Below are 13,443 nucleotides of genomic sequence, written 5' to 3'. Positions count from 1 at the left end.
AAAATCAAGATGTTTCCATATTTGGAGCTAAGGTATCTCAGCAAGCATAGGGATGATAGTTGAAAGGAACTTAAAAATAATCCAAAAATGTAGATATATGAAGTAAAAACAATGGAAGAGTATCCCAAAGTGATGAATTATAGTGATGAAAGAATCAATTGATTTGTTGAGTTTGCTGATAGAATGTTTCACAATACTACACTACTACTTATCCTTTCTAATGATACGATCAATAGTATTCTAAGGCTAAAAAGGGATCACGGAAAATGTATCAAATTCGGAATTTTTATCTGAGAAAACGTTATCTTCAGATTACACCACATGTCCCCTGTGTGACATCAAGGGATTACTTACAGGATGATTATTTTCATCTACAAGTCATTTTGTTGACATCACATTACACCAAGTCAGCTGCAGTCATTTGTGTCAAAACATATTTCTTAGCTGGCTTGACTTTTTTTGAGGAACACACGAACATGATTCAAATGATTTTTTTTTGGTTCACTCCCCAGCATGGTTAATTTTAGCTTTAGCTATACTGCTGCAACAAGTGACAAGGGACATAGGGTTATTGGTCAATGGCAGCTATTATTTATGCCCCTATGGACTAAGAATGCATAAAGAATCACGAGGTAGGCTTGGTAGCTTGAACAGTGGGAACTCTCTATTTGAGCAGCACACTGATTCACAGTCAGGTCTAAGACTGCCCAACAGGGTCACCATACTGGGAGAAATTAATTGCCCAGGGGTCACCTAACCGGCACTCTTCAAGGGGTAGTCCACACTCCAATCCCCAACATACAATATATATACATAGATCACGGCAGCTAAATTAACAAAAAAACAACAGCAGAATGCTCAATCCATGTTAATTAATTACCAATTAACTCAAGTAAAAATACTCCACTATTTTTAATCCTTCTGGAATGGTGATTTACAGTTGCTATGTTTAATTCATCTTATCCAGATATTGTTGCAAATACTGACTCGAATCAGGCTGTCCAAATCTTGTGGAATATTTCAAGGAATGTTTAAAAGGACACCACCCAGCCTTCTTTTTTATTAATAAATGTACTGCTGAAGATATTGTGAGCAAACCTGTAATGTGGTGTTGGATTCCCTGTTGCTTCACAATTCAGCGTGGCCTTCTTCTCTTCAGAATCCACAGGAAACACAATGTCATTTGGTTCACGGATAAAAACTGGCCCATGTGGCTTGCCATTCTCTGTGTCAACAAAAAGATACAGATTATATTAGGTTACTCACATAAGCACTGTTAGGATAAGGGTGTAATCAGTCACTGGAATAATAGACACAAAACAACTGCAAAACAATATTCGAGAAAAAAAAACAAACGCAAGCAACACACATCACTTCCATTTATATGAAGATAGTGTGTGTTGCATCAGAATGATTGTCTACATGTCATTATTGCACTCCTGCATCCCTGTTTCCATTTCTCACACAAATTGGGAGAAAGATAAGTAAATGAAACAAGTTTTAGCTGCAATGACAACCAAATACTATTTTTAGATAATATATTCAGTTTGCTCTATGCTTTCCAAATTAAGGACTTAGAATGAGCAAGAAAACAACGAGTGAGAAATCACTGTTACCATTGTCAACCAGAGTGATGTTTGTACCTATGGCAGCCCATGATTTATGAAGTACATCCAATGATAATTATATAAAATGTTAAGATCAGCTAAAAACATCCAGGATTAATGACATCATTTAATTGAAAGAGTCGTTTCAATTAAATAACACCTCCAGTTTTAGAAATGTTATCTTTGTACAAATATATATCAAATCATTTGCAGCACACGTTAATGAATGTATTGCCTAGTATTTAATCATACAGTGATCATAGTGCAAGTCTATTTCCATGATTTTTTGAAAGGCATATAATTAGTCATCTGCATTTTTATGAGCTCTGCTCCTTCCCCCAAAAAAGCAATGCCATTTTAATTTAAAAGAAAATCGCTTCTAATGTCACAAACCTTATGCTGTGTTATACAACACGTGAAGATGTGTTTCTCAAAGATTACTTCACTTCATATTCAGGCTATGTCATTTTTTCCCACCCATCTGTTTCTCTCAAAATATAAGATTTAAAAGATCCTGAATAATAAGAAAGCGCAGCTGTCAACATGTGAACGTGTTGCTCGGAAAAGTTGTAATGATCAGGTTGCGTTTGACAATTTAAAATGTCTAAAAACCAGCTGTGAATTTCCACTCGAAATAATGAAAACTCCTGGGATCAATGGATAGGTATCCATTGACGTCCGTGGTAGAGAAATTGTTGGAGAAGATTCTTAGAGATAGGATATATGCGCATTTAGAACTGAATAATCTCATTAGCGATAGCATGGTTTTGTACGAGGGAGGTCATGCCTCACAAATTTGGTTGAGTTTTTTGAGGAGGTGACAAAAACGATTGACAAGGGAAGGGCCGTGGATGTCGTCTGTATGGATTTTAGTAAAGCGTTTGACAAGGTCCCTCATGGCAGGCTGGTGCAAAAGGTTAAATCTCACGGGATAAAAGGTGAGCTAGCGAGATGGGTGGAGAACTGGCTTAGCCATAGAAACAGTAAGAAGTTTAACAACACCAGGTTAAAGTCCAACAGGTTTATTTGGTAGCAAAAGCCACACAAGCTTTCGGAGCTGCAAGCCCCTTCTTCAGGTGAGTGGGAATTCTGTTCACAAACAGAGCATATAAAGACACAACCTCAATTTACATGAATAATGGTTGGAATGCGAATACTTACAACTAATCAAGTCTTTAAGAAACAAAACAATGTGAGTGGAGAGAGCATCAAGACAGGCTAAAAAGATGTGTATTGTCTCCAGACAAGACAGCCAGTGAAACTCTGTGGGGGTTACAAATAGTGTGCCATGGACCCAATATCCCGGTTGAGGCCGTCCTCGTGTGTGCGGAACTTGGCTATCAGTTTCTGCTCAGCGACTCTGCGCCGTCGTGTGTCGCGAAGGCCGCCTTGGAGAACACTTACCCGAATATCAGAGGCCGAATGCCCGTGACCGCTGAAGTGCTCCCCAACAGGAAGAGAATCGCAAGCCCCTTCTTCAGGTGAGTGGAACTCTGGAGCATGGTTTTTTCCACAATGTTGGAGGTCCCATTGTCGGGGTGGTTCCTGGGACGGAAGTCTGCACAGGTGTGAGGTGAGACTTTTCCCCCCGGGATATTGCCAAGAGAAGGCAATGGAGGGCCAGCAGGCGGGGAAGGGAGCCAATTAAATTAGCCATAGAAAGCCATAGAAGACAGCGGGTAGCAGTGGAGGGGTCTTTTTCCGGTTGGAGGTCTGTGGCTAGTGGAGTTCCGCAGGGCTCTGTACAGAGACCTCTGCTGTTTGTGATATATATAAATGATTTGGAGGAAGATGTAGCTGGTGTGATCAGTAAGTTTGCGGACAACACAAAGATTGCTGGAGCTGCGGATAGTGATGAACATTGTCAGAGAATACAGCAGGATATAGATAGGCTGGAACATTGGGTGGAGAAGTGGCAGATGGAATTTAATCCAGATAAATGCAAAGTGATGCATTTCGGTAGATCTAATGTAAGGGGGAGCTATACAATAAATGGCAGAACCATCAGGAGTATAGACACACAGAGGGACCTGGGTGTACAAGTCCACAGATCCTTAAAGGTGGCAGCACAGGTGGAGAGGGTGGTGAAGAAGGCATATGGCATGCTTGCCTTTATTGGACGGGGCATAGAATATAAAAGTTGGCATCTGATGTTGCTGCTGTATAGAACATTGGTTAGGCCACATTTGGAATACTGCGTCCAGTTCTGGTCGCCACACTACCAGAAGGACGTGGAGGCTTTGGAGAGAGTACAGAAAAAGTTTACCAGGATGTTGCCTGGTATGGAGGGTCTTAGCTATCGGGAGAGATTGGGTAAACTGGGGATGTTCTCCCTGGAAAGACGGAGGATGAGGGGCGACCTAATAGAGGTGTATAAAATTATGAAGGGCACAGATAGGGTGAACAGTGGGAAGCTTTTTCCCAGGTCGGAGGTGACGAACACAAGGGGTCACAGGTTCAGGTGAGGGGGGCAAGGTTCAACTCAGATGTCAGGGGGACGTATTTTACACAGAGGGTGGTGGGGGCCTGGAATGCACTCCCAAGCAAGGTGATTGAGGCGGACACGCTGGGATCGTTTAAGACCTATCTAGATAGCCACATGAACAGACTGGGAATAGAGGGATACAAATGAATGGTCTAGTTGGGCACATGAGCAGCGCAGGCTTGGAGGGCCGAAGGGCCTGTTCCTGTGCTGTATTGTTCTTTGTTCTTTGTATCGCAAACAAATCATAATTTGAATTTATACCTTTTTTTTCCACAAATGACTGTCTTCTCATTAAAGCACCCATCTCATCCATAACTATAATAAAGCATCTATGGCGAACTGAGGTAAAATTCCACAGCTTTACATAAAATTCACAGAACTATCTTTTTCTAAATACTTTACGAAAGTGCATAGTCTTGCGTCGGGGTTTCTAGAATCCAATCCACCACATTTACTTCTTGAGGCACAATTTTAGGTGTCAAAGAACAAAGAACAATACAGCACAGGAACAGGCCCTTCGGCCCTCCAAGCCCGCGCCGCTCCCCGGTCCAAGATTGAATCCTGAATCCAGGATCCCCGCCCAATTTTCCAGCCTATCTACATACTAATATCCTATCCACCGAGCTGTCCCTCACAGCTACGATGCTTTGTTCATCACAATCTATTAACTATCCCCCACCCCCCCATTTCAGACCATGTGATCTCCAGGGAGAGGCGAAAACCCAGAGTGAAAACCCCAGGGCCAATATGGGGAAAAAAAATCTGGGAAATTCCTCTCCGACCCCCTGAGGCGATCGAAACGAGTCCAGGAGATCACACTGGCCCTGATCGGAAAATGCTTCCCAACCCTAGTCATTTCCACTTCCACGAACACAATATGAATTCCCTGCCCCCGAGACAGGTTCCCAACTATCCGCAGTCTCGCTCTGTACTGGCACCAGCAAGATGATCATAGAATGAAGCCTTGAAACGAGAAACAAAGAACAATTAGCCCGCGCCGCTCCCCGGTCCAAACTAGACCACTCTTTTGTATCCCTCCATTCCCACTCCGTTCATATAACTGTCTAGATAAGTCTTAAACGTTCCCAGTGTGTCCGCCTCCACCACCTTGCCCGGCAACACATTCCAGGCCCCCACGACCCTCTGTGTAAAATATGTCCTTCTGATATCTGTGTTAAACCTCCCCCCCTTCACCTTGAACCTATGACCCCTCGTGAACGTCACCACCGACCCGGGGAAAAGCTTCCCACCGTTCACCCTATCTATGCCTTTCATAATTTTATACACCTCTATTAAGTCTCCCCTCATCCTCCGTCTTTCCAAGGAGAACAACCCCAGTTTCCCCAATCTCTCCTCATAACCAAGCCCCTCCATACCAGGCAACATCCTGGTAAACCTCCTCTGTACTCACTCCAAAGCCTCCACATCCTTCTGGTAGTGTGGCGACCAGAACTGGACGCAGTATTCCAAATGCGGCCGAACCAACGTTCTATACATCTGCAACATCAGACCCCAACTCTTATACTCTATGCCCCGTCCTATAAAGGCAAGCATGCCATATGCCTTCTTCACCACCTTCTCCACCTGTGACGTCACCTTCAAAGATCTGTGGACTTGCACACCCAGGTCCCTCTGCGTCTCTACACCCTTTATGGTTCTTCCATTTATCGTGTAGCTCCTCCCTACATTATTCCCACCAAAATGCATCACTTCGCATTTATCAGGATTGAACTCCATCTGCCATTTCCTTGCCCAAATTTCCAGCCTATCGATATCCTTCTGTAGCCTCTGACAATGTTCCTCACTATCTGCAAGTCCTGCCAGTTTTGTGTCGTCCGCAAACCTACTGATCACCCCAGTTACTCCTTCTTCCAGATCATTTATATAAATCACAAACAGCAGAGGTCCCAATACAGAGCTCTGCGGTACACCACTAGTCACAGGCCTCCAGCCGGAAAAAGACCCTTCCACTACCACCCGCTGTCTTCTATGACCAAGCCAGTTCTCCACCCATCTAGCCACCTCCCCCTTTATCCCATGAGATCCAACCTTTTTCACTAGCCTACCATGAGGGACTTTGTCAAACGCTTTACTAAAGTCCATATAGACAACATCCACGGCCCTTCCTTCGTCAACCATTTTGGTCACTTCTTCAAAAAACACCACCAGGTTAGTGAGGCATGACCTCCCTCTCACAAAACCATGCTGACTATCGTTAATAAGTTTATTCCTTTCTAAATGCGCATACATCCTATCTCTAAGAATCTTCTCCAACATCTTCCCCACCACGGACGTCAAGCTCACCGGCCTATAATTACCCGGGTTATCCTTCCTACCCTTCTTAAATAACGGGACCACATTGGCTATCCTCCAATCCTCTGGGACCTCACCTGTGTCCAGTGACGAGACAAAGATTTGCGTCAGAGGCCCAACGATTTCACCTCTCGTCTCCCTGAGCAGCCTTGGATAGATTCCATCAGGCCCTGGGGATTTGTCAGTCTTTATATTCTCTAACAAACCTAACACTTCCTCCTTTGTAATGGAGATTTTCTCCAACGGTTCAACACTCCCCTCAGAGACACTCCCAGTCAACACATCCCTCTCCTTTGTGAATACCGATGCAAAGTATTCATTTAGGATCTCCCCTACTTCTTTGGGCTCCAAGCGTAAGTCCCCACTTTTGTCCCTGAGAGGTCCGATTTTTTCCCTAACAACCCTTTTGTTCCTAACGTATGAATAAAATGCCTTGGGATTCTCCTTAATCCTGTCTGCCAAGAACATTTCGTGACCCCTTTTTGCTCTTCTAATTCCCCGTTTGAGTACTTTCCTACTTTCATTGTACTCCTCCAGAGCTCCCTCCGTTTTTAGCTGCTTGGACCTAACATACGCCTCTCTTTTCTTTTTGACCAGTCCCTCAATTTCCCTGGTTATCCACGGTTCTCTAATCCTACCCTTCCTATCCTTCTTTTTTACAGGCACATGCTTGTCCTGTAGCCCTAACAACCGTTCCTTAAAAGACTGCCACATACCAGATGTGGATTTACCCTCAAACAACCTCTCCCAATCAAGAGCTGCCAATTTCTGCCTGATCCCAATAAAGTTAGCCTTCCCCCAATCCAACACCTTACCCTTGGGACACCTCTCATCTTTTTCCATCACTATCCTAAAGCTAACAGAATTGTGGTCACTATTTGCCACATGTTCCCCAACCAAAACCTTGAAGACCTGACCGGGCTCATTCCCCAGTACCAGGTCCAGTATAGCCCCCTCTCTAGTCGGGCTGTCTACATATTGTTCCAACGAACCCTCCTGTACACATTTTACAAATTCCTCCCCATCCAGAGTCCCTGCCCTCAGCGATTTTCAGTCTATACCAGAAGAATGGGCACAATGTCTAGGTATTACTTTGAACCTGTAACTGACTGTAGGTGACATTATATTTTGCCTTTATTCCTCCCAGTAGGAGATGGCACTTCTGACTGTCTAAGCTCCATCTTCCAGATCTCTTTCTCCAGCTGATGCTGCAGGGCAGTTTTATTTAAACCTTGTTCATATTTTTCTCTTCTCCAAACTGCTTCACAATTGATAAGCCAAAGTTTTATTTCAAGACTGTGTTTTAAATTTCAATTTACATTTCATTGAATTTTAACTTTTACTGTTACTTTAAAACTTTAGTCCATCTGCCTTTTGTTCCTCTCTTTCCTGCTGCTCACTTTATTTTGCCATCCCATCTTCCTCAATTGTCTGCCACCCTGACATCTCCTGCTGTTCTTGGTTTTCCCAGCATGGTGCCAGAAAAAAAGGTAGTTCAATTATTTTTAAAGCAGAAATTGTACTTTATAAGCCACCATCCTCATCTCTGGGCATGTCTTGCCCCACCAGCAGGGGTGATGGTACAGTAGTATACTGTACGGCATGGTACAGTAGCACGGTACAGGCGGCATGGTAGCATAGTGGTTAGCACTGCTGCTTCACAGCTCCAGGGACCTGGGTTCGATTCCCGGCGCGGGTCACTGTCTGTGCGGAGTTTGCACATTCTCCCCGTGTCTGCGTGGGTTTCCTCCGGGTGCTCCGGTTTCCTCCCACAGTCCAAAGATGGGCGCGTTAGGTTGATTGGCCAAACTCAATTGCCCCTTAGTGTCCCGGGATGCGTAGATTAGAGGGATTAGCGGGTAAATATGAGGGTTAGAGGGATTAGCGGGTAAATATGTAGGGATACGGGGATAGGGTCTGGGTGGGATTGTTGTCGGTGCAGACTCGATGGGCCGAATGGCCTCTTTCTGCACTGTAGGGTTTCTATGGTTTCTATACAGTTGGGAGGGAGTTGCCCTGAGTGTCCTCAACATCAACTCTGGACCCCATGAAGTCTCATGGCATCAGATCAAACATAGGCAATGAAACATCCTGCTAATTACCACGTACCGTCCCCACCCAGCCGTTAAATCAATACACCTTCAGGTTGAACACCACTTGGCACTTGGAGGAAGCACTGAGGATGGAAAGAGCACAAAAGGTGCTCTGACTAGGGGACCTCATTGTCCATCGCCTCGAGTACCGAGGTAGCAGACCATGGTAGCTGAGTCCAAAAGGACAGAACTAGGCTGCAGGTGCTGAGGGAAAAAACATACTTGATCTCATCCTCACCAATCTGCCTGCCGCGCATGAATCTGTCCATGACAGCATCAGTAGGAGTGATCACCGCGCAGTCCTTGTGGAGATGAGTCCCAATGGAAACCCTCCATTGAGTTGTCTGGAGCAGTGGGATCACTTACGAGAGAGGAGCAGCGCAGCCATTAACAGCGTGAGGTCAGTGCAACCCTCATGAGCTCATGAGGCTGCCACTGCAATTTATGAATCCCAGGGATAGAGGTCTTGTGGGATGGAGAAAGGATGACTATAGGAGTATGTCTGCTTGTATGTCCTACACCCATATGGCAGAGCCGGATCTGCAGTTGCCTTGGGCCCCCTTACTACTGGACCAAGGCATTGCACCGTCAAGCCTGTGTGGTAGATCATGTTCAACAGCCAACACACATTAAAATAATTCACGCAGTTATCTTGCACTCCTTAAAATAAGTTCAGGACCTAGAACGTCAAGACCCTCATGGATAACCTCAACAGAAACAGATTGGAATGGCGTATTGCTACAGGAGCGAAGGTGTTTCAACATTTATATAGCTGCCCGAAGCAAGTCATGATAGGCAGAGGAAAGCCAGCTCAAGGAAATAGGTGGAGGTTACACCTTCTTCTGGAAAGGTAACTGGAAGATGATCACCACCTCAATGAGGTGAGCTTCGCTGATAAAAATGAAGTGGAAATGCCGGCGTTGGACTGGGGTAAACACAGTAAGGAGTCTAACAACACCAGGTTAAAGTCCAACAGGTTTATTTGGTACCAAATAAACCTGTTGGACTTTAACCTGCTGTTGTTAGACTCCTTACGATAAAAATGAAGTCAGGGTCATTTGTTTATGCTGCAGTAGTTCTCATCCAATGGATGTACTGCAGGTTGCAACCCTATTTCTGGGAGACCCATCAGGATTAAGTCCAAATTATGTGGCTCACTGGCAGCTGTCAGGATTGCCGGCTCTATGAGGCAATTTCCTGCCACTCTTCATGGTGCGAAACAGGTGCTCTGCCTCTGAGAGCTGCAGGCTGATCAGAGGCCAGCACTCTCCAATATTGGTAAGTACCACTGGGAAAAGTACTACAGGTGGCCCAAAGATGAAGATGTTTGCTAGAGAGCTCCAGAACAAAGATGAGAAGGGTGGGATCAACAGGGTTAGTCAGGGAGGCCCCTGCAAAGATGGGGAAGGGGTACTTATTATGAAGGGCAGGGGTGTGGATTCCTGCAGACTCCTCATCTGTTTGGTGCTGGATGCCTGAGAAGAAAGAACCCTCCGAGACATCACCTGTCTTTTAAAAAAATATTTTTGCAACAGCTTTTCACCAACTTAATACTCTGCGTCTACCGTACTTCATGTGACGATTTAATTCAATTATTATTGTCATTCTTGCTCATTGAAGTCAAATTTATTCACAAAAAGGGAACCAACACTTTATGGATAGTTTGATAATCACAAAGTTAGAACACAAAGTTATAAATCTTAAGCATTTTGTCATTTTATGCCATGCATATTTTACTGACAAATTACTTAAAATGTTTGATACCACAGCAATTACAACAAATGAGTGTTAACTGTAGTGTCAAAATAGTAGGAGTTTAATGAATTGTTAAGTTATTTATACAAATTATAGCCATGGATCCTCATTTTGGTTATTCTCCAAACCATGGTAATAATTTGTTGCGAATTGGTGCTTGTACAACATGGGTAAAAGAAACTTTAATTATTTCTCAATGCTGCATAAAAAATAATGCAACATTTAAAACCCAAAGTAATAAATCATGATAACTGTTCTTTAAAATAGAGTATACAGTCAGTCACAAATGTTCGCATAGTTATCTACTGTATTTAGATCTGCAGCTATACTGTCACTTCTGTGATGCTGCAAAGTGTGGTAAACCACTGTTAGCTTATTGCCTGTGTGTGTGTGTGACATGCCTGGACATGCCCCTGCCGACCCTGCCTGGGACTCCTCCCCCCTGGTCCAGGTATAAAGGTGACTGCTCCCCACCCCCTGCCTCAGTCTCTGGACCAGTTCATCGGCATGGGTGTGCTCCAAGTCTTTTGCTAATAACAGCCTATTTGTTCTTGCATACAAACTAGTCTTTGCTTGATTGATAGTGCATCAATTTTATTTGATCAGTTTTGGGATGGAGCAGATACTAATACCCGATAGACTCGAATTGGATCCTCAAGCTGTAGGAACCTCTAACAGCTTCGATCACTGGCTGCGATGTTTCAAAACTTTCCTCACTGCCTCCGCCTCCGTCATCCGGACCGAAACCGACAAGCTACACGTGCTCCACGCCCGGGTAAGCGATCATGTATTCTCGATGATTAGAGACGCTGAAACTTACAAGGACGCGATCGGACTTTTAAAAGGCCAGTACAACAAACAGTCTAATGAAATCTGCGCCAGACATCTTCTGGCTACTCGCAGACAACAGCCAGGAGAATCGGGCGATCAATTCCTGCGTGCATTGTGAGCACTTGGCAGGGCCTGCAACTGCAAGGCCGTAACAGCCACCCAAAACACTGAGGACTTAATCAGAGATGCCTATGTCACGGGTATCAGGTCAAACTATATCCGACAACGACTGCTGGAACAGGGTGGGCTGGACCTACAAAAGACTGTGGCACTTGCCGACTCGTTAAGAGGTGGCCTTCCGTAATCTCGAGGCCTACACCCCCGACCACAGGGGCACATCGTTGACACCGCGGTCGCCGCCACCTCTGTACTCAGGAGGGCTGCAGGCCTACGCCACGTCCCACCAATGACCCAACCGCTGCGGCAGTCTCCGGAGGCCCGAAGTGCTACTTCTGCGGCCTGGGGAAGCACCCCCGACAACGCTGCCCGGCGAAGGATGCGATCTGCTCCGGGTGTGGAAAGAAGGGCCATTACATCAAGGTATGCAGGGCAAAATCAATCTCCAAGCCCAGTAGTGCCGCGTGCGACCTGCGGGGGCCGCCACCCTGGGCGCCGGTAGCTGCGTGTGAGCCGTGCGGGCCGCCACCTTGGACACCTTCAGCCGCGTGTGAGCCATGCGGGCTGCCATCTTGGACGCCAACAGCCACGTGTGAGCCGTGCGGGTCGCCATCTTAGACGCCTTCAGCCGCGTGTGAACCGTGCGGGCCGCCATCTTGGAAACCATCAACCGCGTCGCAAAATCCAACAGTGGCTTCGATTACGCTGGATCAATCCAGGCCTCACCAACTCGCCAGGTCCATGATGGACATCGAGGTAAACGGTCGCACTACAAACTGTTTATTTGACTGTGGGAGTACGGAGAGCTTTATTCACCCTAACACAGTGAGTCGCTACGCCCTTTCAGTACTGCCAGTGAAGCAAACGATCTCCATTTCTTCAAAGTCCCACTCGGTGGATATCCTCGGGTACTGCGTGGCGACCCTGACTGTACGGGGCACAGTGTACAAAAGTTTCAGGCTCCTCGTGCTGCCACAACTCTGCGCTGCCGTACTCCTAGGGCTAGATTTCCTGTGTCACCTTAAGAGTGTCACCATGGAGTATAACGGGCATTTTCCCCCGCTCTCCGTTTGCAATCAGCAGTTCTTAGATCGCCCACCGCGCACCACCTGCAGCCTCTTGACCCTTAAAGTCGCCCCTCCCTCACTGTTTGAAAATCTCACCCCCGACTGCAAGCCCATCACCACCAAGAGCAGACGGTACAGTGCTGGAGACAGAGTTTTTATCAGGTCCAAAGTACAACGGCTCCTGGGGGAGGGGATCATCGAGGCCAGTACCAGCCCCTGGAGAGCCCAAGTAGTAGTTGTTAAGACTGGGGAAAACATCGCATGGTCATTGACTACAGTCAGACCATTAACCGCTACACGCAGCTGGATGCATACCCCCTTCCCCGCATATCTGACATGGTTAATCAGATTGCGCAATATCGGGTGTTCTCCACCATCGACTTAAAATCTGCATACCACCAGCTCCCTATCTGCCTGGAAGACCGCCAATATACTGCCTTTGAGGCGGATGGTCGCCTCTATCACTTCCTTCGGGTCCCCTTTGGCGTCACCAACGGGGTCTCGGTTTTCCAGCGTGAGGTAGACCGAATGGTAGACCAGAATGGGCCGCGGGCCACTTTCCCGTACCTGGATAACGTCACCATCTGCGGCCATGATCAGTAGGACCACGACGCCAACCTCTACAAATTCCTCCGCACTGCCACACTCCTAAATCTGACCTATAATAAGGAGAAGTGCGTATTCCGCACACGCCGCCTCGCCATCCTTGGTTGTGTTGTGGAAAACGGGATCATCGGTCCCGATCCTGACCGCATGCATCCCCTCCTGGAACTCCCCCTCCCCACTAGCCTCAAAGCACTGAGGAGATGCCTGGACTTCTTCTCGTATTACGCCCAGTTATGCGGATAAAGCCCGTCCGCTCATCAAATCCACCTCTTTTCCCCTGACGGCAGAGGCCCGCCTGGCCTTCGACCGCATCAAAGCAGACATCGTGAAGGCCACGATGCACGCTGTAGACGAATCCATCCCGTTCCAGGTGGAGAGCGATGCATCTGCCTTCGCCCTAGCCGCCACCATTGACCAGGCGGGCAGACCCGTGGCCTTCTTCTCACGAACCCTCCAAGGCCCTGAAATTCGACACTCCTCTGTCGAAAAAGAGGCCCAAGCCATAGTGGAAGCTGTACGGCACTGGTGCCACTACTTAGCTGGTAAACGATTCACCCTACTCACGGACC

The 13,443-nt window shown here is 46.4% G+C and overlaps 1 protein-coding gene across 1 annotated transcript in view; it reads right to left on the bottom strand.

Annotated features, from left to right (window-relative positions):
• LOC144491525 (contactin-4-like) overlaps positions 1 to 13,443 on the bottom strand; it is a 1,235,140-nt gene that overhangs the window by 957,406 nt on the left and 264,291 nt on the right. The window contains exon 3 of the mRNA XM_078209439.1: positions 1,099 to 1,225. Coding sequence (XP_078065565.1) covers positions 1,099 to 1,225 — 127 coding nt within the window. The remainder of the gene's footprint in view (positions 1 to 1,098; positions 1,226 to 13,443) is intronic.

The sequence above is a fragment of the Mustelus asterias genome, chromosome 3 (assembly GCF_964213995.1).
Source record: "Mustelus asterias chromosome 3, sMusAst1.hap1.1, whole genome shotgun sequence".
NCBI classification, from domain to species: Eukaryota; Metazoa; Chordata; class Chondrichthyes; order Carcharhiniformes; family Triakidae; genus Mustelus; species Mustelus asterias.
This window is presented reverse-complemented; position numbering and strand designations above follow the sequence as displayed.